This window comes from Nyctereutes procyonoides, unplaced genomic scaffold (genome assembly GCF_905146905.1).
Source record: "Nyctereutes procyonoides isolate TBG_1078 unplaced genomic scaffold, NYPRO_anot_genome, whole genome shotgun sequence".
In the NCBI taxonomy this organism is placed as follows: domain Eukaryota; kingdom Metazoa; phylum Chordata; class Mammalia; order Carnivora; family Canidae; genus Nyctereutes; species Nyctereutes procyonoides.
Window position 1 is genome coordinate 43411153 of NW_026575020.1, and position 24523 is coordinate 43435675.

The 24523-nt window shown below is 55.6% G+C and overlaps 1 protein-coding gene across 1 annotated transcript; it reads left to right on the forward strand.

Annotated features, from left to right (window-relative positions):
* The first annotated feature begins 583 nt into the window (after nucleotides 1-583).
* Nucleotides 584-24102, forward strand: LOC129516811 (rho GTPase-activating protein 27-like). The gene is given in 14 exon segments (XM_055336274.1): nucleotides 584-723; nucleotides 1685-1816; nucleotides 3172-3427; nucleotides 3430-3827; nucleotides 16775-16967; nucleotides 16970-17158; nucleotides 17419-17612; nucleotides 17834-17921; nucleotides 17987-18069; nucleotides 18425-18492; nucleotides 18810-18900; nucleotides 19403-19507; nucleotides 23699-23841; nucleotides 23949-24102. Coding segments are annotated over 12 exon segments (1899 nt in total). The 5' UTR covers nucleotides 584-723; nucleotides 1685-1816; nucleotides 3172-3189; the 3' UTR covers nucleotides 24058-24102.
* The last annotated feature ends 421 nt before the right edge of the window (nucleotides 24103-24523 follow it).

Consider the following 24523-nt stretch of genomic DNA (forward strand, 5'->3'; position numbering starts at 1 on the left):
TCCTGCCTGAAGGAGAATGGGGGGGTTGGAGACGTCAACCCAACACCAGAGAGGACAGCTCATCTTCTCATAAAAATAATGTTCATAATAACAAATGTGTGCTCCTACAATAATGTGATACTATACTGTGCTTAGTGCATCTCATTCAATCTCGCCAACTATCCTGGGAAGTAGGTGTCACTGTCCCCAGTTTACAGGAGAGAAAATTGCAAGTGCTAGGTAGGAGTCCCTCTCCAGCAGGCTGCTCTGGGCTTACCCTACAGACTGGAGGGTGGCCCTCTTCCAGAGGAGGATCCAGGCAGCAGGGGGACAGAATCTAACAGTGGGAGGCAAATCTGGCCAGAAGTAGTCCAGGAGGCTACACCCCCACGCCCCCCCCCACGCCCCCACCTCACACTACCATCCTCGCCCTCCTGCTCACACCTCCCAGAGACAGCCAGGTGTGGCCCAGGAGGGGCGGGGGGGGGGGGGTGGCGTCTGCGCTCCCTGGGCGCTGGCCCGGCCCAGAGGGGACAGGAAGCGGGACGCCAGGGATTGTCTCTAGCCCCACAGCCCAGCCTGGGCCCCGGCCCCCGGAGGAAGTTCTGCCCAGCGCGCTCCGCTGGTGCCTCCCTCGCTGTATTGTTGAGCAGGAAACCGGGCTGCGCGGGAGCTGGGCGGTGGAGGAGGGAGCGCGGACGCCGAAACCACAGGCGCCTGCCGGGACGAGTGGAGGCGAAGCCAGTGAGCGGACACCCCGAGGGGCCGGGGCCGGGCCGGGCGGGGGGCGCTGAGCCGGGGGCCGGTGCGGGTGCGGTGCTGCAGGTGGCGGGTTCTCTCTCGCTGGCTCCCCTTCCCGGGCGCTGGGGCAGGAGCTGCGGGAGCTGCGGGACCCGCGAGCAGGGCCGCGGGGCTCGGATCCCCCCCCCCCCCGCGAGGAGCGGAGATGAAAAGGGCTGCCCTCCGTCCGGGGACAGGACGGGCCCAGGTGCAGGCCCCCCGCGCCGACCCAGGCTTGGCGCCGCTGTGGCTCTCGTCCCCAGGCCAGTGGACCCAAAGCAACTCCTGGGGACGGGTCAGTCCTGGAGTTTCAGGGATCCTCCCCGCTCCCCTGAGTTTGTTTGGGAAGGAGCCGAGTCCCGGGTCCCCTCCCCACCCAGCACGAGACCCCCGGCTCTGGTGGGCATCCCTGCCTTGGGACCTCCGCCCTGAGTCTTTCCAGGCCCGGCCAAGCTGTGCCGGGAAAGGGCCTGGGGAGGGCGGAGGTGGGCCCGAAGCGAGTAGTGCCAGCAATCGGGCTGGAGAGGGCTCTCGGTTGGCAGTTGGTGATTCAGGGTGCAAATGGCCTCACCCATAAGGGGACGCCTGGAGACGACGATCTGGGTGGAGCAGCCCCGGAACAGCCCATCCAGGCGACACAGAGGCTGGAGGCCAACAAATCCCGCAGCGGGGGCGTTGGTGGAGGGCGCAGGGTGGGAGTGTACCCACCTTGGGCTCTGATGCCAGCAGGCAGCACACCTTCAGTCGCAGCCCTGCCAGCTGCCGCCCCTCCCTCCTGCCTCCTCTTGCCCTGGGCCCGCTCCCAATGTCTCCACTGGCCCAGACACTCCTTCAGGCTCCTCCTCGCCCCTCCAGGATACACCTGCCTCGGGAATTGGGGGCAGCCTGCCGGAGCCTCCCTCTGCCTCTTTGCTCCCCTTGGCAGCCCCTGCTCCCCGAGGTTTCCCGACCCAGCCCTCAGAAGCCCCGCCCAACGAGATGGGGGCCTAACCTGCATCCCTTGCTGGCTGCGAAGGTCTATCTAGCCCATGGGCCCTCAGAGACCTGCCCTGCCAAGGTGAGCGAGTGCCAGGGGTCCAGGAGAAGGTGACGAGAAGGGGTATCCTCCCAGGGTTTGTTGGCTTTGCTCCAGGCAGTTTACTGACTGCGCCTCCAGGGCCCACTGTGCACCCCTTTCCCCATCGAGGAGAGCTTAAGAAAGTAGGGAAGGGGCACTAGGAGCCCCTAGCCCGACCCCTGCCGGCCACACCCTGTTCCTTGTGTTCCTCAGCCTCAGCAAGCCACAGGGGCTCCTACCTGCTGCCCCCGGGGAGACCCAATTGGGCAGGAGATGTGGTCAGTGTAAAGATCTGGAGGGAGCAGCCGCGGAAGAAGTCACTCATTCATCTTGTTGATGGTGAGACCTGGGCAGCTTTCCACTTAGGCTCTGACCAAGGCTGCCCCACCCAGAGCCAAGCTAAGCTGGCATGCAGAGGGGTGGGTTGCGGCCATCACTCCAGGACAGCTTTGGGGAGGACACTGCCTGGGTAGTGCATTCTCTAGCGGCCGCTCTCGTGGGGCAACGTGGAGATCACAGGGCAGGTGGGCAGGCCCTGCAGCCTCTCTCGGGAGGTTGGAGGTGGGATCTGGTTCGGGGGCGGTGCGGGCCGCTCTGGGCGGGCCAGGCTCCGGGTTCACGTTCGCCGCAGAGCAGAGCCGCTGGGGAAGAAAAGAGAAACCAAGAGAACCGGTTCCCCGGCCTTGGCAGTCCTGGTCCCTCATGCCAAGGCCCTTGGTCTACGCGAAGCAGGGACACTCCCGGGGTAGAGCGGCGCCGGGGCAGCTCCTAGAGCCCCGCGCCTCAACTCTGACCCCGAGGGCCCAGGGCCCGGGCCGGGGGCGCAGGATCCTGGAGGGAAGAGGCTCTGTGGACCCGGATATCCTGAGGGCTGGTGGCGTTAGGGCGGGGCGGGAGCGGGCTGGAGCGGGGCGGGAGCGGGGCGGGCGGGCGCGGAAGGAATGAGCTCTTTTTCCCACTTCACAGACAGGGAAACTGAGGTTCAGGCAACTTTTTGGCAAGTGTGGTGTCGACTCATCGCCGCCAGTCAACCCCATCTCTTTGAGTCACGGCTTCCTTGGCTGCAAAGTTGGACCAGTATTACCCACAAGCTGCAGTCACCGGGGAATTGAATGGAGGCTCAAATCTTATCAGCAATGCCACAGAATCAGGGTTGTCATAATCACATCAGCGACTGTGGGCATGGGAACCTTCGAGATTATTTTATCCGAGTGCCCCGTTTTGGAGATACCAAGGCCCTAAGGCACAGGAGGAATGCAGCTTCGGGACTCAACCAAGTCTTTTGTCCCCCTAGCGCGGCGCGCCTCCCGGCTGGGTGGCCCTGACCTCCGCGCCCCTCCTCCTCGTGCCCACAGGGAGACCCCGCGGCCGCGATGGCGGCGGACGTCGAGGGGGACATGTACGTGCTGGTGGAGCATCCCTTCGAGTACACCGGCAAGGACGGGCGGCGCGTCGCCATCCAGCCCAACGAGCGCTACCGCTACCGGCTGCTGCGCCGGAGCACGGAGCACTGGTGGCACGTCCGGCGCGAGCCCGGCGGCCGCCCCTTCCACCTGCCGGCGCAGTACGTGCGCGAGCTGCCGGCGCTCGGGGACCCCGCCCGGGCCCCGCAGCCCCCGAACCGCTCGCCTACGACTACCGCTTCGTGAGCGCGCCGGCGCCCGCGGGCCCCGACGGCACGCCCGCCAAGCCCCGGGGCCGCGTGAGCTCCCTGTGCGGCCCCGCGCCGCGCGGCGCCTCGACCCAGCACGGCAGCCCGGGGCCCCGCCTGCCCACCTGCCTGTGCACGCGGCCCGCGGCGCCCGTGCGGCCCGCGCAGTCCCTGGACGACCTGGCGCGCGCCGCCGCCGCGCCCCCTGCCGGCCTCCTGGGAAGCGCGGGCAGCTTCAAGGCCTGCAGCGTGGCGGGCTCCTGGGTGTGCCCGCGCCCCCTGGCGCGCCGCGACTCGGAGAACGTCTACGAGGCCGTCCTGGACGTGCGCGGCCCGGCGCGGGAGGAGCGCCCGCAGCAGGTATGGGGCGCCCGGGAGCGAGGAGGCGGGCGGGGGGCTGCGCCCGGGCTCCAGGAGCCCCGCCCCGCTCCGCTTAGCGTCCGCGGGCTCTGGACAAGCTGCCTCACGCGGAGCCTCACGTTCCTCAACCACGAAACGAGAGGGGTGCGGGCTCCCAATCACATCTGCGATTCCGAAATGCCAAAGCTCCCCGAAGCGCGAGTGTTTTCCGTAACTCAGTTGGTGGCAAAATTGGACTTGAGCCCGGGTGAAGCCGTTGGCGGTCTTTATTTCTTTATGACACGTAGTTTTCCTGCAGAAATGCAGAGGACCCGGAGTACGGTGTGCCGCCCACCCCGTGCTGGCAGGTGCGCGCCACCTCACCTGCCTAACAGCCGCACCATTCCGAGAGGCGTCGGGATCCTGGGCCTGCAGGATCTCTCCGCCTCGCCTGGCTCATAGACGCTTGGGGATCAGACGAGATAATGGATGTGAGAGTCAGGGATCTGCTTCCCTTTTTGGCTTCTTCCAACATTTCAGTCATTTCAGTTCCCCCTCTGAACACACACACGCACGCACGCACACGCTCGCACGCACACCAATTTTTTGTTTCAGGAAGAGGTCCAGTTACAGCGAGGGTTGGTACTTTTTGTTGTTTTTTGTCCTCGATGTACTTGATGTCAGCGTGGTTGCCTGGCACATGCCAGGACTGAGTCTGGGATGCCCCGCGGAAGGAGGCACCGTCCCGGTCTGGGACTTCCTGGGTCTTCCCACCACCAGGTCTGGTTACAGTGCAAAGAGCTCAGGATTTGAAGCTAGAGAGACTCGAATTTGACCCTGCTGGGTGACCTGCCAGCTGCTGAGGAATCCCTTAATTCCCCAGCCCCAGTGTCCTCCTGTGTAAAGGATTAGTGTTGTGAGCCTTCAAAGAGGTGAGGCATGGAAGCGCTTGGCACGTAGTAGGCGCTGCACGGAGGCCGACCGGGTCGCATTCAGCATCCCCTTCTGCGCCGCCTTCGCTTTGATTTCTGCAAGGAGCAGCCCGCCCCCCTGTGGCCATGGCGGGGAACAGCATTCTGCGGGAGAGGACGCGGACCCAGATTCCGCCCGGAGGGAATGGGGGTTGGGGACTGGGGGATGGATGCTGCGCCCGGCGTCCCTGGGGGCCAGGTGGCCAGCTTCTCCGGGGCAGATGGCTGGATGCCAGCGCTCCTTACCCCGGCGCCCCTCCGTTCCCAGGCAGGCCCTCGGAGGCGCATTCCGGGGCCTTTCCATATTCTCTTTCTCCTTCTTCAGGAGCAGTTACCGGGGAGTGAGGGGGTGGGGGACACGCGTGATGGCGGGGTGGTGCTCGCGCCGGGAGGAACTGGGGCGTCCGCGGAGAGACCTGGGTATTGGTAGAGACGCTCGGCCTGCTCCCCCTTCTGGCCCTAATTCCCCGTGCGATCTCAGCAAGAGGCTTGGTATCTCTGTTCCTGTTCCCCTGTGACCCTGCTTTATTCCAGTGTCGTGTGTGGGTCTCCCTGACCCCCTGTCCCCTACAAACTCCAGGGGTGCGGAGTTGGTTCTCTCCTGGGAAGGATCCCCAGTCTGCTCTTAGTGATTGAAGGCAGCCTTCTTTTTTTTTTCGTTAAGATTATTTATTTATTTATTCATGAGAGACACACAGGGGGAGAGAGAGAGAGAGAGAGAGACCCAGGCAGAGGGAGAAGCAGGCTCCGGGCAGGGAGCCCGATGCAGGACTGGATCCCGGAACTCCAGGAGCATGACCTGGGCGGAAGGCAGGTGCTCAACCGCTGAGCCACCCAGGCGTCCCGAAGGCAGAATTTAGAGAAGGGAATTTCCTGAAAGGTGAGCCTCCCTGTTTCCTTCTTAGAGGAGGCAGGAGAGGCAGCACCTACCCTTCCCCTTCATTCACTCATTGACTAAGCATGAACTGGCCTCCCACCTGCCTGCCAAGCATCTGATGAGGCACAGCGCCAGCCCTGGAGAGCTACCATCTGAGTCAGGAGCCTGGCAAGAGGGCAAATGCCTCAGACCAGCGCGGCACAGGCCATGTGGGATAGAAGGACACCCAGCGTGCCGTGGTGCCTAGGCATGGGTGCAGGTGTGAGATGTGGCACCCTTGAGGCCTTGCAGCTCCACTCCCATCCTGTGCTGCTGGGGCTCTTGTGGGGACTGGGCAGTGCCTGGCCTCATGTACTCTCACCAGCAATGTGGACTTAATCCTGCAGCTGCTGGAAGATTCTCAGCAGAGAAGAGAGTGGGGTTCAGAAATAACCCCCGTGGCTGGGACTATGAGAATAGCAGAGGACGGACCTCCATGGTCTCCCAGGCACACAGTGATGACAAGACATTTGGGAAGTCGATTCCCTGGAATCTAGTGGCCGACGGGCTGAGGAAGGTGGGAGAGAAGTCGGAATGAGTCGCAGTCTCCCAGTCGCACACCCAGCAGACAGTGGTCTGTTTATTCGGTGGCGCCAGGTCCAGACAGCAGCTGGAGAGCGGGCCTGCTGCCCAGGAGAAGGCCTGCAGCATGTGGCGGTGGAGCCGTGGGTGGGCAGGGTGCGTGGACGTGGGGCCGGGAACGCCTGAGACAGTCAGGGCCCACCACTTCCGGGTAACAGACAGAGGGAGGGAAGAGAAGCCCCAGAGGAAGGAATAGGCAACAAGGAGGAAGAACAGCAGAGTGCCTGTCCAGACACCGAGAAACGTCCAGAAGAAAGGAGAAGTGAGATAAAGGCCATTAAACATGTATCGGGAAACGGTGACTGCGAGGTCAGCAGCCACCTTATCAGGAGCTGGTCAAGGGGTTACTGAGGGCTCAAGGCAGGGGCCAGAGGGATGAGGTAAGGACCCCGGCTGAGTGTTTTCACTGTAAGGATGTATCAGAAATTCTTCACCAGTCCGCTGGTGATGGGCCCTTGAATCGTTTCCCATCTTTTGCTATTATGCGCAATCCTATAATAGATAATCTTTCACCCCACGTGCAGATAAATCAAGGATAAATCCCAGAAGTAGGATTGCTGGGTGGAAGGATAAACGATGGATATTTGTTAAATTTTGCCACATTGCTGTCCCTTTCCTGGGGGCTTATACCAATTTACATTCCCACCAACACAAATGTGAGTGTCTGATCCCCCACAGCCTTGCCAACCAAGTTTCAACAAGATGTCGTTTCCTGCTGATCCAATGGTAAAATATATGATCTTCAGATAGCTTGAATTTGCATTTCTCTTTTCAGTGAGAGTGAGCATCTTCTCATAGATTTAAGGACCGTTTGCTTTCCTTTTTCTGTTAACAACCTGGTCAGAGCCAGTGCTCATTTTTCCATTGACTTATTGGTCTTTTACTTATTGGTTATTAGAAGGTTTTGCCATACGAAGGAAAACAGCCCTCTATCTCTTACAGGAGTTGTAACGTAAGTTTCTCTTCTGACTTTGCTAATGTTATTTTCTGGCCACGCAAATTACTTAAGATGCATTTATGTGGTCAAATGCGTGGCTTTTAGAGTTTGAGTCTCTGCTTTTTTGTTTGTTTGGTTTGGTTTTGTTTTAATATTTTATTTATTTATTCATGAGAAACACACAGCGAGAGGCAAAGACAGGCAGAGGGAGAAGCAGGCTCCATGCAGGGAGAGCCCGATACAGGACTCAGTCCCAGGACCCCGGGATCACTGCCTGAGCCAAAGGCAGACGCCCAACCACTGAGCCACCCAGGTGCCCTTCAGCCTTTTTTATTTTTAATATAGAATTTTGCTTATGTTTTTCTCTTTAAGTATTTTTATGGTTTCGCTTTTTATGTCTGAATCTTTGATCTATTTGGGGGTATATCCGAGTGGACAGAGTAAGATGTCAACCACCTTTAATTATTTTTCTGGATGGCCATCCAGCTATCCTGCCACCTTTTACTGACAAACTCCTCTTCCCACCCGGGTTGGTGATTGGACTTTAGCACGTCCTGACCCTGCTGTATTAGGGTCTTGCAGCCCGGGTAGATTTGGTTGTTCTCTTTGCTCCACCTCTCTCCAGCCACTGTCCTGTCAGAGGAGTGGGGTTTATGTGTCTGCTCACTGGGGCTGGGATGAGCTTTTGAAGTATCCCCACTAGGCGGGGCCCTAGAGCAGAGGAATGGGGGTCTCTGCCAGTGGGCCAGCCAGGCTGGGCAGGCCTCTTCTAAGACACCATCAAGAATTCTCCCTGCCTGCTGCCTCCTCGGCATCCCCAGCCTGTTGGGCAGAGAGTGCCGAGCCCACCTGTTTGACTGCCTGTCAGCTCCTAGGGGTCACCCTGCTTTCCCCCTAGGATCCTATGGTGGCCTGGTCTGCCCCAGGGTCTCCTGGGTTCCAGGTTCTATCTCAGGCCCTCTACTCATCCCAACCAGCCCTGCCCAGCAGCTGGCACAGCCCCTTCCTAGAGGGTAGCGTCCAGGAGAAGAGGAGAAGCAGGACATGTTTAAGCTGCCATGTTTCCAGAATTCCTAGCACCAGAGCCGCATCATAAAGGAGAGAAATTACTACCAGGGGTAGGGGAGAGCTGGAAGGGCCTGTCTTTCTGGATAAGAAACAGTGAACACCTTGGGGTAGTAACACTGAGAATGCAGAAGAGTAAACAAGTTTAAAGGAGGTTTTTTCCCCTTTTTATTATGAAAATTTTTTTAAATATTTTATAATTTATTCATGAGAGACACACAGAGAGAGGCAGAGGGAGAAGCAAGCTCCCTATAGGGAGCCTGATGTGGGACTCGATCCCAGGACCCCAGATCATGACCTGAGCCACAAGCAGGTACTCAACCACTGAACCACCCAGGTGTCCCTATTATGAAGATTTTCAAAAATACAAAGAAGTGAATAGAATATTAAAATGAATATAATTATACCTATTACTTAGATTTAACAATTCTTGCTTGTCAAGTTCTGTCTTTTTTTTTTTGCTGATAAATAATAAATTCCAGTCTTTATCCTATCTCATCCCTAAGAAACTCAGCCTGTATGTCTTATTTTAACAAGATTTTATTTATTTATTTATTTATTTATTTATTTATTTATTTATTTATTTAAGAGAGGTTGAGTGAGTGAGAGAGAACATGAGCAAGGGGTAAGAGGCAGAAGGAGAAGTAAGCTCCCCACTGAGCAGGGAGCCCTATGCGCCCAGGGATCCCAGGATCATGACCTGGGCCAAAGGCAGACGCTTAACCAACTGAGCTTCCCAGGTGCCCCAGCCTGTATGTCTTAAAAATGTTTTTCTCGATAATCACAATACTATACCCATTATTATATCTAACAAAATTAACATTAGTTCCTTCATATCAGCTAAGATCCAGGCCATAGTCAAATGTCCCTCATTGTCCTAAAACAGATCTGGCATAGTCAGTTTGTTTGAACCAGAATCAGCTCAAGGACCATGCATCTCATTTGTCTCTTAAATCTCTCTTGCTGTTTCCCTCCCTCTTCTCCTGCCTGGACAGGGACCAGAGTGGTTGCCCCATAGGACATCTATTCTAGATTTGAATTTCTGCTTCCTTGTGGTGGCGTTCCCATGTTCCCCTAGCCCCTGTGTTACCTGGGGACTGATAAGTCTGAAAGGCTTCGGCTGGTCCCCAGGCTAGGGGACTCTAGGTCTCTACTTGAACAACCGAGATGGGGCACCTGGATGGTTCAGTGGTTGAGCGGCTGCGTTTTGCTCCGGTCATGATCCCAGAGTCCTGAGATCAAGTCCCACATTGGGCTCCCTGCAGGGAGCCTACTTCTCCCTCTGTCTCTGTCTCTGCCTCTCTCTGTGTCTCTCGTGAATAAATAAAATCTTAAATAAAAAAAAGAAAAAAACAAAAACAAGATGATGCCAAGATGGAAAGGAGGAGGGGAGGAAGGTGAACTTGGTTTTTGGGATATGCAGCTTGTAGGGTGTACCAAGGACCCCCAGGACTCCACTCAGGTTTTTGCTCCTGGAGATGGTCTTGCAGGTAGTTAAGCTAACAGATCCGGCTGGGCTTCCCCGGGACAGGACAGTGAGAAGCAAATGGGAGACCCAGTATCAAGGAGTTAAGCGGAGGAAGAGGAGCATGGCTCACAGCCCAGGAGGCACCAGAGGGTGAGGAGGGAGAGGCCTGTAAGGACTAAGTCCTGAGGAGAGTCAGACCCTCCAAGGACCACAGCTGTCATCAAAGGAGTTGTAGGACCCCCCCCCCCCGGGCAGTGAGCTGGACGTCAGACGCAGGACGGCAGACACACACACACACACACACCTTCAACAGGTGGGCTCCGGAAAGGAGGCAGGATGAGCTGGGTCCAGGAGCACACATTTTCCTTTTAAGATGGAGAGACCTGGAATTTGTTGCCATGCCAAAGGGCCAACAGCCATCAAGTGGGAGGGTTAGTTAGAGGTTTGTGGAGAGGCAGCTTCTGAGCAAGAGGCAGTGGGATCCTCAGGGGCCCATATTGGGGAGGCCCTCTTGGACGGGGGAACCTGGTCCCTGCACTGGGGAAGTGAGGAGGTGCGGTGGGTACAGGTGCAGACACATTTGGAGGGACAGGCCCCTGTCACATCTCTCTCCCTCGGTTGGCTCACGATGACAGCCTTTGCCAGCCAGCAGTTTCCTTGACAGACGGTTTCTGATTCCTCCTGGGCGTCAGCCAGCCTTATCCAGAGCACAGAGCATGTGAGTGGCAAAGGGGCTCCACCCCCCACCCCACCTACCCTGAGGAGCAGGCCAAGCACACAGTCCCATGAGGTCACCACGAGGCTGAGGGCAGAGTCCAGAGCCGAGGGCACTCAATCGAAACCCAGAACCAAAAAAACGGAAGTGTCACCCCGCTTTCTTTCCCACGTCCCTGAGTGTAGAGTGTAGGGTGTAGGAGCTCAGGGGCGGCTTGACGCCTCCACAGAAGCCAGCCCTGGGAGCGGGGAGAGAATGACAGCACCATTCTATGGATAAAGAAACAGAGGCGCAGAGATTCAAGGGGCTGCCCAGGGAGAAGCTAGGGCACCAGCTACACAAGAAGCCATTTTTCTGAATCCTGCTTCATTCTCCCCCCCCCTTTTAATCAAATGATGATGCCTCTGCTCTAAACCCCACAGAGGAACCTCACCTCGGGCTACTGTGTTCGTCTTCGCAGGCTACAGGCCGAGCAGCAAGGTGACACTGAGCCTCACCTGGGCTTCAGTACAAAACGAGGGGTCTGAGCCCCAGCCCAAACGTGTTACACCAGACTCTCTGGGGACAGCTCCAGCTCCGTTCTGAGGGGACCCCCAGTTCCCCCACTGCACATCAGTGGACTTGTGGCTCAGGGCTAGGGGTGGGTACAATGAGGCCTGGACTCCGTCCTGGAGATGGCGTGCTCAGGGAAGGGAAGGACGCCAGCTCTGCGCACCCTGCAAGGCTCCCTGAGGCAAAGATCACAACCCATCCTCCACTCTCCCTCCGCTCAGCCCTGGAGGCACTGAAGTCAGCAAAGGAGGTCCCGACCCCGTGGCAGCCCCCTGAGCCAGTCTCTGGGCTCCAGTCACTGGTTTGCAGGCATTTCTTTTGCCTCTGGCTTCAGAGAGCTGATAGGATTTTTCTGGTTGTCCCAAGCCTCCTGTGAGGGTTTTGGGGAGAAAGGGTGAGGACAGAGCAGCTGGCTTGTTCTGTCCCCTCCTCCACTTTGTGCCTCTAGAGGCCAGGCCAGGCGTGAAGATGCAGTTGAGGGAGGAGAACACCACTGGGGAGCTGCTGTGGTCACACCTCCTCTTGCTGAGGGGAAGCCTAGACTGGAAGCCTGAGGAACCAAGCTCCTTGACCAAGAAGAGCAGGCCAGAGCTGTGTGGGTTGGGCTCAGTCCCTGTGGTGGGGGGCCAGAGCCCCTGGGAGGACCCCTGGCCTGGGGGGCCCAGCTTCTTACAGGGGAGGAGCAGCACATGGGCTGCCTTTTCGGTGGTCCCAGTCTCCTGTACTGTCACTCTTGGTTCCTGCCACAGGAAGACCCTGCTCCCTAGTTCTCCAGCAGGGCAGTGCTGAGGGCTCAGGTCCCCACACCCATGTCCTCTCTCTCCTTCCCCAGCTCCTCCCTGCTGCCAGCTCAGAGTTCCCAGCTGTTCCCATCTCCTGGGCCTGGCTCCATCTCTCCTGGTGACCTATTTTGCGTGTGGCCCATGTCCCTCAGGGCGGGGGCAGTGGGATGTGTCATGTGTGTGACAAGTGGGAGGACCCCAGGCCTCTCTGCCCCCAGTGTTCCAGGCTTCTGAGTCCCACCTGGGATGGGAGGGGAGCAATAGAGAAGCTTGGAGGGCAGAGCAGGGCATGAATCCCTGGCTCGTTCTGGATGCGGTCTGCCCAAAGGTCCCACACTCCAAATCTATACCACGTCTGGCTCTCCTTGGGTGTCCCTGCGCTGGGCCCACAGTGGGTACAGGGAAGGAGTGGTCTGGGGGGCAAGGGCAGGGGAGGAAGTAAGACCAGGGCTGGGGACAGGAGGGTTACTGGAACGGAAGAGCAGGAGACAATGGGTCTGGGATCCCGGTGGAAGGTGGGGTCAGAGCCTGAAGCAGGAGCTGGGCAGGGAGAGAGAACAGGCCCAGGGGAAGCTCTTGGTTGTGGGGTTGTGGAGAGGCTAGTCCCTGTCCCCTTCACCGGGTCCTTAGAGTGTGGGCGCGCAGGCATACTTGTGCACGTATTAGACACGCAGGCGAGGGTGCATGCGTGCACCTTGGAGAGCGAAACCGGGAGGGGACAGGCTCAGGCAGTCAGGCGAGTGGACTGTGGTGTGGTCAGAATCCCTCCTGTCCTCTGTGAGGCTGCAGAACTCCAGACACTGACTCCGTCTGATGCCACAGCTGCCCAGACCCCTTCCTCTTTGAGACGTTGACCCCCACACCGGCACCCCGCACACAAGCTTCCTCTTCCCCATCGCCCTGGGCACTGAGGTTGTTGAGGGCCACTCCATGTCCTGTCTACGCCAGCCTGGGGCCCCAGCACCCAACTGCCCCCTCGGCCCTCTCCCAGCTGTCTGGCCTCCCCTCCCCCAACCTCGGTTTGGTGCCATCCTGCTCCCTGGCTGTATCTGGCCCTGGGATTCAGACCTTGCCGGTGATCAGAGTATGGAGTAGGAAGGCTGGCGCTTCCCTGGACACATAGAAACACCTAAGACCTAAGACCCCCCCCCACTTCACCCCACCCCACCCCACAGCAGGCAGCCTCTGTCTCAGGCAGCACTTCCGTAGCCCCAACAGGAAATGGGCTGGAGGCTCAGCCCCCCACCATCTCAAAGCCACTTCTTGTTTCCTTGTTGCCTTGTGCCAGCCCTGGGGTTGTGCCCCTTGGCTCCACCCCTAAAGCCTTCCCAGGGTTTCGTCCCAGCAGCTCTGAGGGGACAGGATGGTGGACAGGATTGCCAGGCTGACCAGGAGGCGGAGTCAGGCCCTGCGGGGACAGGTAGGGGGCCGTGGCATTTGGGGGCAAGCTCAGCCTCTGGTGGGGACGGCCAAGGGCCTCTGGATCAAGGTGCCACTAGTGGGCCTCTGTTCTCTGGCCCTCTCAGGAGCTGGCTGAGGGGAGCTTCGGAGCAGGACATCTCTCAGACTTCGGGGACTCCTCCCTGCTTTCCTCTTCCCTTTGCCAAGGCCTTCGCCTGCCTGGGAGGGGCTGCAGGGGGACTCTGAGAGATGATGATCAGCGCAGGGGGACAGGCAGGCCTGCCACCTGCTTGTGGGCAAGGGGAGGGCTGCGGGGCTGGGCAGCTGGATGTGGTGAGAGCCAAAGCCCCTCTTGCCGCTGAGGTAGGAGACCACTTCCCCTTTCCTACTGTTGTCCCCCGTGTCTCTGTTGTGATTGGGATCTGGGCCCCGAGAGCTGTTGGTGCCTAGTCAGGGCCCCACTGATGGGCTGTCACTGGGTGTTGCCTGGACCTCCAGGAGTCATGGGCAGGGTGGCAGGCCCTGCTCTAACCGGCACGAGCTTCCCCTTGAAGGCCAGAGGGCACAGAGGGACTGGCCCTGCCTGACTTCCAGTCTGATCCTGGCTTTCTCCTAGCACTGGAGGGGCTCTAACAGGGAGAAAGTTCTAGAGTTTGAAGGGGCCTCAGGGCCACTGCGTGTGGTCCAGCTCCCACCACAGGGCTGTAGCATCACTGACAGGGGGTTGGACTTTGCCTGCTCACGTCCAGTGAAAGCCCCTTCCTACCTCCTGAAGCAGCCTGTGTCTCTGGGGCAACCCCTCCCAGGGGCCCTGCCCTGCCCCCATTTGGCCTCTGGTCTGCAGCCTGGAGCCCCACAGTGCGATTCTGCATCTCCTCTTCCTCTGACAGCCCCCTCATGCTGAGAGCCTAAACATCCAGCTCCTAGCTCTCACCTCTACCCACTAGGGCTACTTTGTGTGAGATCCCCATCACCCTGGCCAGCCTGGGACTCCCCATGGACTCACAGGCAAGACCAGCAGCCTGCAGGTGGAAATCCGTGCTCCATAGAGCCTGGCTCCTTCCTCAGCTCATCTATGCCCCACATGACCTCCCAGCCCCTGTCCCAAGGAGGGGAGGGCACCTGCCTCAGCAGGTCCAGCTGGGGCAGGTGGGAAATGTGTCTGGTCACCCACCTTCCTCTGTCCACTGCCTCCATCCTGGTCTCCCAAAGAGACTCCTGTGTTGAACCCCCACTCCCAGGAAATCCTTGTCCAAAGCTAACTTGAGTCTCCTGTGGTGTCAGGTGTGTTTGTTTGTTTGCTGCTGAAATGTGGCTTGGAATTGGCTTTTGTCTTCAATCAGTAAGTACTTTTGGTGGATTGGCTGTGTGCTTCAGGGCATTGGGCCAGCAGCTAGAGGGCAACTGGGGTCAAGTACATCATCCTGGGTCCCCCTCTCAAAAAAAAAAAAAAAAAAAAACAGCCTTTGGGATCAGAGGAGGTAGGCAGATGAGTGGACAACTCAAGGCGGAATGCTGCCGGGCCCGAACAGAGGGATGAACTGCATGTCAGTGCGCCAGACGTCTCTCCTGAGGGAGAAGGCCTCTCCTGGAGGCTTGGAGCAGAGCACCAGCAGAGGAGCAGGATTTGGGTAGGCAGGTATGAGAGCAGAGAGTTCCAGGCTGAAGGACCCACTGGAGCAAAGGTGCAGAGATAGGAAGGTGGCTTTGTGTTTGGGGGAGGGTCCATGGGCCGGTGTGGGTGGAATATGGGATGGCTGCGGTGGACAGAGAGAAAGGAGAAGCGGGGTGGGGGGTTCCTGTCTCAGCCACACAAGTGCTTGCGGGGTGAGGGAGAGGAGTGAGGATCTGGTGTATCCAGCTCCTCCTGTTCCCTCCATGCCTGGGACCTGCCCCTGATGATCTAAAACTGTACCACTGCTTTTCTGACACTTTGTCTCCTGCTAGCAGTAACTACCACGGGCAACGTGCTGTGCTGTGCATTTCACTTCTCACCCTGCTCATCTCCCTCCCTGCTCCCTGACCATTTACCCAGGCTGCCCAGTAGGGATGTGGGTCCCTTTGTTCACTGCAGCGTTCCCCAGTGCCTAGAACAGTGCGTGCACCGGACAGGTGAATCTTTGTGGGACAAACGAGTGTGTTTTTAGGCGCCTTCCTAAGGCCCAGGGAGATGCCACCTTGACATGACCGGCTTCCCCTCTTGGGAAGTTTACAGCTTAGTGAAGGCATCACAGGCAGTTCTGTGATTAAAAAAGGCGGGGCAGGGAGGGGTGGTGATTGTACAAAATTTTGAGAAAAGTTTAAAGAAGAAAGAAAGAAAGAAAGAAAGAAAGAAAGAAAGAAAGAAAGAAAGAAAGAAAAGAAAGAAAGAAAGACCCCATCCATATAACTAAACTGCCCAGAGGAGATAACTATCTCTGTTAGCATTTTGGAGGGTTTCTAAAAACACAGATTTGAAACTATATACTGGCTCCCCATGTCGAAGTCTGCATTTCCCTTGTAGCACTAGATCTTCCTAGAAACAGTGTTAATCTTCTGGGGCTCTTCTGCTGCCTGGGGTTTAAGAGTGTCCTTATCTATCCCTCTGGCCAGCTAAGGGTGCTAGGCGGTGGTGGGCAGGCCAGAGGAATCTCAGGAAAGGTCTTGAACCTGACACCTGAGTCCTGAAGAAGGAATTGGAGTGGGCCAGGTGAAAAAAGGGGTGGGGATGGGCCTAGGCAGACTCTGAAGGAGCCAGGCCCATAAAAGATATACAGCAGGGAGGGTGGAGCCTCCAGCAGCCCCAGGCTCCTAGAGCATAAAGTTCAAGGCAGGGGGCCAGGAATGGCAGGACATAAAGAAGACAGAGAGGTGACAGGCCCCTCAGGTGCCCTGTTAAAGGTGAAGACTTTGCCCCGCAGGCCGCAGGGAGCAGTGGGGTGTTGAGCATGACCAGACGTATGTTGTGTGTGGCCGGACCCTCCAGCCCACCTGGCTTTCCTTTGGAGGGCACGAGGGGCTCATCTTTCCTAGCTCCTCCTTCCTTCCTCCCATCTGGCTTGCCTCTGTCCCTTCTCTGCAGTTGATCCTGAGGTCTGCAAAAACCACGTTCAGGAAGTTTCCGTCCCAGATCAGAGGTGGTACTGATTCCAGTCCCAGAGATTTCAGGGACAGGAAGGAAGGAGGGGTGCGGGCTGTAGAGTGCAGCAGGGCCCTGCCCCTCTGTGACCTGAATGGGGAGGAAAAGGAATGGGGCCCATTTCTCTATTCCTGCCCAACCTCTGATTGGCCCCCTGGAGTGCACAGTGAGTGCGCAGCTGGGAGAACTCCAGATATCGATGTTTTATTATTGCTAATAAATAATGTAAGTGCCCTACGCATCTGCGACATTTCATATTTGACAGTGCCCCTTCACGAATATGTCCTCGTTCTCTCTTCACTACAATTTCCAGAGCGGGCAGGGCAGACATTGTGCAGCGGCGGAACTGAAGCAGGGGCTACTCCAACTTGCCGAAGGTCGCCCAGGTGGGAAGTGGCTGGGTCGGGACTGCGTGACCCCGGAGCTGCCCCGACGGTCACGCCTCCTTCCTCCTCCCACAGGTGGTCGACCCCCCGGAGCCCGTGTACGGGAACGTAGAGAGGCAGCCCCTGCCCACTTCACCTGGCACCGCCTCGGTCCCCCGCCCCCCCGCATGGGAGAAGCACCTGGACGCGGGCAGCGGGCGCCCCTACGATTACAACCCAGACACGGGCGTGACCACCTGGGAGTCGCCCTTCGAGGCCTCTGAGGGCGCCGCCAGCCCACCACCTCTCCGGCCTCGGTGGGCAGCCGCGAGAGCCTCGAGACAGACTGGGGCCAGTACTGGGATGAGGAGAGCCGCAGGGTGTTCTTCTACAACCCGCTGACGGGCGAGGCCGTCTGGGAGGACGAGCCCGAGGACGAGCTGGAGGACATGCAGCCAGGCCTGAGCCCACTGGACCCCGGGACTGGAGGGTGAGGGGGCGGGGCCTGGCCGGGGGGCGGGGTGACTGAGGCCTCAGACCCCGCCTCCTGCCCCGCCCCCCGGGAATGAGGGTTAGGGGCGGGGCCTGGCCCGGGTGGGCGTGGTGACTCAGGCTTCAGGCCCCGCATCCTGCACCCCGCAGTCCCCAGGACTGCTACTGAGGGGCGTGGCCTGGTATGAAAGGGCGGGGCCCAGGGTCCCTACTGGCTCAGGGTCAGAGAGCCTCTGACTCCCTCTCCTGCTCCTTGCAGCCCCCTACCCCTGAAACGGACTACCCCGAGTCGCTGACCAGTTACCCCGAGGAGGACTATTCCCCCGTGGGCTCTTTGAGTGACCCTCGGCCCACCTCTCCGTTGGCCGCGCCCCCCGGCTGGTCTTGCCACGTGAGCCCCGAGGGCCAAACACTCTACACCAACCACTACACCCAAGAGCAGGTATGGGCAGCGGGCAGATGTGCCCGGACAGACCCCCGCCCCGTCCCCCCCTCCACTCTTCCACCTCGTCCTCACTAGTAGTTCCCCTTAACACCATAAGCCGCAGCTCCTGGGCCGGTAGCCTGCCCCTGACCCTCCAAACTCCTTGGGGCTGAATTGGGCTCTGGTACAGGGAAACTTTGCCTGCCTCCCATGAGGTGGGCTGAGAGTCCTTCCCACAGTGGGTGCGGTTGGAGGACCAACATGGGCACCCCTACTTCTACAACCCAGAAGACACCTCAGTTCAGTGGGAGCTGCCCCAGGTAACCAGCTGGGATAGGGAGAGCCTTGGGGAGAGAGGAGGGGATTATATATGACGTCGACTCTGTCCTCAGTTCCTGTCCCTGCCCCTCGAAGTTCCTGCAAATCCAACCAGGACAGTGAGACCCCAGCCCAGGCCAGCCCCCCTGAGGAGAAGGTAAGGGAAGGAGCTCATAGGCCCTGGCAGGACCCCTACAGAAGACACAGGGGCTTCCTGAAGGTTGTGCGGGACGGGACAGACTTGGGCATGTCTCCCCCACAGGCCCCAGCGACTAGCCTGGGCCTGGGTCTGGGTCATCCCCCACCCCCCAGGGATGCGTGACGTTGGGAACTGGGAGAAAATCTCTCCTCCGGGGCTGAGAACTGGCACCCCACCTGCACCAGCAGCAAGGAGGGTTCAGTGGTGACTCAGGCCCAGGCTGTAAGGAGTTGCTGGCTGCGGAGGAGACTAGCCTCTGCCCCCTTGTGGCCCAGCCCCTTAACTGCCTCCTCTTTCCCCTTGGCTTTCTGAGATCAAGACTCTGCACAAGGCCGGTGTGCTTCATCGCACCAAGACGGTGGACAAGGCGAAGCGGCTCCGGTAAGAGGCGGCTGCACCCAGACCACGGCAGAGTGGGCCTTAACGATGACATTTACCGAGCGCCTCCCGGCTCTTGTTAATCCTTATAGCAACTTGCTAAGAAGTCCCATGAGGACACCGAGGCACCTGGAGATAGTAACTTGCCCAGGGGCCCTTGGCTACCAAGTGTTAGAATTGAGAGTCCAGCCCTCACCCGTTGGATGGCCCAGGTTGAGCTGTGTTCTTAAGCTCTGTGCCCTGCTCCTGAGGGTGGAAGGGGGCCTCAGCTCAGGGCCAAATGCAAGCCTGGCCACCCCCACTTCCCCACCTCCACCTAGGAAGAAGCACTGGAGTGCCTCCTGGATGGTGCTGGAGGGTGGCGTCCTGACATTCTTCAAGGACTCGAAGGCCTCAGCTGCAGGCGCCCTGGTAAGGCCCAGGCTCCCAGGATAGGGACACTGCCTGCCCCCCACCCCCACCCCCATCTGCTCCTGACTGGTGCAGCTCTTTACTGGATCTGGCTTGTCAGAGGCTAGGTCTGCGATAGTGGATCATGAGTGCCAAGGGAGCCGGGCCTTGGCAGGGGGTGATGACAGTGGATTCAGCCCATGACAAGCATTTCCAGCCACCCTGGGCATGGGGAGTGGTCCTTGAGGGTGGCCACTCCAGCCTGGGAGGCAGGCAGACTGGGGACTGGGGCCCCTGCTCCCCGGGACGAGGGCTGTGCCTTTCCCTTTTCCTCTCCTGGATGGGCAGGCAGCAAAGGACCTGCGAGTCCAGGACCGCTGGGTTCCAGGAACCCTTGGATGCCCCTTCCCCATTCTGGCCCTTGAGCCAAGGGAGCCTGGTGGATTGGAGGCAGGGGCTGTGGCAGGCCTGTCTGAACTGAGGGCTCCCTGTAACTCTGCTTCCCCCAATGCTTCTCCCACAGAGGCAGCCTCCCAAGCTCTGTACCCCTGAGTACACAGTGGAGTTGAGGGGAGCCTCTCTCTCCTGGGCCCCCAACGAGAAATCTAGCAGGAAGAATGTGCTGGAGGTGAGTGGTGGGGGTTGGGAGGAGAGGGGGCTTACTGGTAGCTTGAGATCCTCACTAGGCGAGCCCCAAGAAGGGGAACCTGGGGAAAGCGGGACTGGAATTCTCAGGACTCAAAGCCAAAGTTGTGCCCACCTTGGGGATCTGTCCACAGTGTTTCTGGCATCATGGATTCTGCAGTTCCCTCTCCAGGAACCCAGCTACAATCACCAGAAGATGACCAACAATCCAGGGATGGAGGGGGCGAGACTACAAAAAATAGGAGGTGTTTTGAGTCTGTCACCATATATGCGAGTTCTTTCCTTGTGGCCTATGGGATGTGGGTCTTGTTAGCGAGGCATTTGTTGCCTTTATACTGTCTTCTTCTACTTATATTTGTTGTAATTTATATTTTTTAACCTGTATAGAATCTGTTTTGTTTTTAGGTATGGTTGAGGTAGGGGTTCTAACATTTCCCCCCTACAGAAAGATCCAGTTACTTTAAAATCTTTTATTGATGGTTCATTCTTTCTTAACAGATCTAAAATACTATTCTTTTTTTTTTGTAAGATTTTATTTATTCATGAGAACACACACAGAGAGAGACAGAGACATAGGCAGAGAGAAAGCAGGCTCATCTCAGGGAGCCCAATGTGGGACTTGATCCCCAGACCCCGGTTCACCCTGTGAGTCAAAGGCAGATGCTCTACCACTCAGCCACCCAGGCGTCTCTAAAATACTTTTCTTTTTTTTTTATCTATGATGAGTCACAGAGAGAGAGAGAGAGAGAGAGAGAGAGAGAGAGAGGCAGAGACACAGGCAGAGGGAGAAGCAGGCCCCATGCACCGGGAGCCTGACGTGGGATTCGATCCCGGGTCTCCAGGATCTCCCTGGCCAAAGGCAGGCGCCAAACCGCTGCGCCACCCAGGGATCCCTAAAATACTTTCTTATCTGGACTCTTATCAGTCCAGTTTCCTTTCCCATATCACACTATATACTTAATTCCAATTGCTTTAAAATAACCTATATTGATGTCTGGCAGAGTTAAGCTCCTGCTCTTTGACCTCCTTTTTCATACATTTCATAGCTAGACTTGCATATCCCTTTACCATATGTCAGCTGGCCAGTTTTTATTAAAAAGAAAAAGAAAAACTATCTTGGGATTTGAATAGGATTGCATTGAGTTTGAGGAGAATTGACATCTTTGCAATATTCTAGGAAAATGGTGTCATCATATATTCATTTCTTAATGTCCTTCAGAAGAGTTTTAATGTTTTCATCTGAAAGGTCTTCCCCATTCTTTGATGTAAGTTTATTCCTAGGTACTTTTGCCTTTTATTGATATTTTTAATTTTTTTAAGGGTTTTATTTATTTATTCATGAGACACACAGAGAGAGAGGCAGAGACACAGGCAGAGGGAGAAGCAGGCTCCATGCAGGGAGCCCGATGTTGGAGTCGATCCCGGATCCAGGAACACACCCTGGGCTGAAGGCAGGTGCTAAACCATTGAGCCACCGAGGTGTCCTTCCTTTTATTGATATTATAAATGGGACCATTCTTCCATTTGTTAATTAGTTATTTGTGGAACATAAGAAATGTACTGCATCATTTAGTATGTTGAGCTCTTGATTTTGTATCTAGCCATCTTACTGAATTCTCATATCACTTCCAGTAAAATTTATTTATTAATTTTTTAAATATTTTATTTATTTATTCATGAGACACAGAGAGAAGAAGAGACACAGGCAGAGGGAGCATTAGGGTGCATTCAGGGACCCTGATGTGGGACTTGATCCCAGGACCCTGGGATCATGCCCAGAGCCAGAGGCAGGTGCTCAACTGCTGAGCAACCCAGGCATCCCACTTCCAGTAAATTTAAGTTGATTCTCTTGGGCCTTTTAGGTTGTCCATAATTTCATATGCAAACATGTTTTGTTTCTTCCTTTCCAATACTCAATTTTTTCCTATTGCATTGAGATGCCTGGAATCTTTAAGAGAATTTTTTTCCTATTGCATTGATTAGGACCTCTTCAGTGAACATGATGAATAGTAACAGGAATAATAGGCATTCTACTCTTGTCCTAGACTTTAAAACAATGTTGCTATTTTTAGGTTTCTGGTAGCTACTTTTCTTTTCTTACTTCTAAGAATTTTTTTAGTATTTTATTTATTTATGATAGTCACACACAGAGAGAGAGAGAGGCAGAGGAGGAAGCAAGCTCCATGCACGGGGAGCACGACGTGGGATTTGATCCCGGGTCTCCAGGATCGCGCCCTGGGCCAAAAGCAGGCACTAAACTGCTGTGCCACCCAGGGATCCCACTTCTAAGAATTTTTAATAGGAATTACCTGTTGGATGTCATCTAAAACAGTCAATAAAATGTATTGCCACCTGCACACAAGTTCCCAAGTTGGGACTATGGAAGAGTCAAAGGACTACTAAACAAACAGAATTCCTGCCCTCAAAAACGGCTGAATAAGACTTAAAATACAAAGGAATGACTACGGATTTGGAGGCATGGTCATTGAGATGGGTACCTGTGATATGATTTCTTCCAAAACAGATTTATTCTCATAGAGCAACACCAGTGGAAGATGAAGAAGGAGGCTCAAGGTAACTTGGCAATTATTAAAGCAGAATTTCAGAACTAGATTTTAGAACTCCTATTTCACTCCCCTTGTTTTACACCCAGGAAACTACCAAAGACAGAAAGAATATTGATTTGGTCTAATGCTTTGCCTGGATCCAGCCAAATTAGCTTCCCAGACAAATCTGAGTTAGAATGGAACTGACACAGAGCATCTACTGTCACTACTCCTTTAAAGAAAAAGGGTGGAGAGGGGTGGGGTGCACCTGTTCCTGCTGGTAGTGACCATCAGGCCTGGCTACAGAGTCTTGGGCTAAGACGGCTACTCTTCAAGGCTGATGGAAGGCAGAAAAATACGACTCCTTCCTGTAAAGTGGCAGGAAAACTTCCCTCCTCCTCCTAGTTTTTGATCCACCACTCTCCATTCCCTTTGTCCAGACTCCACAGACTGTTAACTGGGAGAGGCCTTAGGTAATAGTTTGTCTCTTCCTTTTTATAATAAGGAAATGGAGAAGAAAGGGAAGGTAAATTGCCCCATGGGCATACTCCTACTGAGTGTCAGAAGATGGTCCCTTTCCAGAGGGGCACTTCTCCTCTGATTATACTGTTCTTGGGCTGCGAGCTAGATTTTATGTCACAACTCAGTACATATATACTGTCAAGACATAAGCAGGTTTTTAAAAATATTTTTTAATTTATTCATGAGAGACGCAGAGAGAGAAGCAGAGAGATAGAGGATAAGCAGGCTCCTCTCATGGAGCCTAATGTGGAGTCGATCCCACACAGGCTCTGAGCCAAAGGCATTACTCAACTGCTGAGCCACCTGGGCGTCCCAACATAAGCAATTTCTAAGACAAACTTACTATACACTCTGACTTTTTTATATTGTTTGTATTCAAAAATAATATTTTGTGTTTTACTGCTGGCTGTGACCTTTAAGCTGATTTCATGACTCATTCACTAATTAGCCACAGCCTGCAGTGAGAAAGTGAGTTAGGTAACTTTGTTGGTTGGACTCATGCATTTATTTGGTGTGAATAACTTGTAGGATAAAGCAGCTAGGAAAATAGAAACACCTCTCTCTCCTCCTCCCCAGCAAATGATGCCTATGAAACAAAGTCCAAAGGGGACCAAAGTAAACTGCTTCTGGAGAGAGTAAGGTGCTTCTGTGTTATACTTGCACAGTTTGTTCACTGCACGAGGGCACTCGGCCAAGGGCCCAGGTGAGCAGGATGAAAATCTTGCTTATACTCAATGCCAAGCCACATACAAAGGCCTCCCGAGAGAAATTGTGGGGCCATTATGGACAGACATGGGAAAATTCTGGAAGTCTAGCATGCATGGGATTATTTTCAGGATCCCGGGTCTGTAGTGATTTTGCTTCCTGTGATTATGGACTGAGATGTCCTAATAGGACCAGAGATACACATTGTGAGAGGCATGGGAAATGGCGTGCATCACTAACTGTCTCATATGTGTTTCCTCCAAGGCTCTTGTTTCATTCTCTGCTGCATAAGAGATGCTCTATCGAACATGAGAGTCAGGGTAAATGTGAGGAAGTTAAAGTCCCATGGCTGGAGAGAGCAGGGGAAATGCAGAATTAACAATGTCCTTTCTGTTTTCTAGGAGGGCTTTTTCTGGAGAAGGCGGCCACTTTGGCATCGGGACATGTACAGACCTCTCAATGCCACACGGAAGAAAAACATGGCACAGAAGCTACAGGAAAGGGATTCTTCTGATGAGGATGAGGTTTTCAACAAGGGACCAGGGTACCTGATTGGGGACAATTTATACTTCTTTTCTAAAATGAGTTAATTATGAAAAGTTTAATTGTTCCTTTACAGAGTTAAAGGCATTCTTCTTCTTTTTTTTGCAGAGAGAAAGGTGATGCCCCAGCAGAGAAGCCTCAGGCTGCAGATTCAGCTGCTGAACACCTGGGTGAGGAGAGCAACAGTGAACTCCACACTGTCATCGTCCTCAAGTGACCTTGTCCTGCCTCAGGCTGTCTATAAAGCTTATTTTCATTTTCTTTTTATTAATAAATTATTTTTTATTGGTGTTTGCCAACATATAGAATAACACCCAGTGCTCATCCCATCAAGTGCCCCCCTCAGTGCCCATCACCCAGTCACCCCCACCCCCCCGCCCACCTCCCCTTCCACCACCCCTAGTTCGTTTCCCAGAGTTAGGAGTCTCTCATGTTCTGTCTCCCTTTCTGATATTTCCCACTCATTTTTCTCCTTTCCCCTTTATTCCCTTTCACTATTTTTTATATTCCCCAAATGAATGAGACCATATAATGTTTGTCCTTCTCCGATTGACTTATTTCACTCAGCATAATACCCTCCAGTTCCATCCACGTCGAAGCAAATGGTGGGTATTTGTCGTTTCTAATGGCTGAGTAATATTCCATTGTATACATAGACCACATCTTCTTTATCCATTCATCTT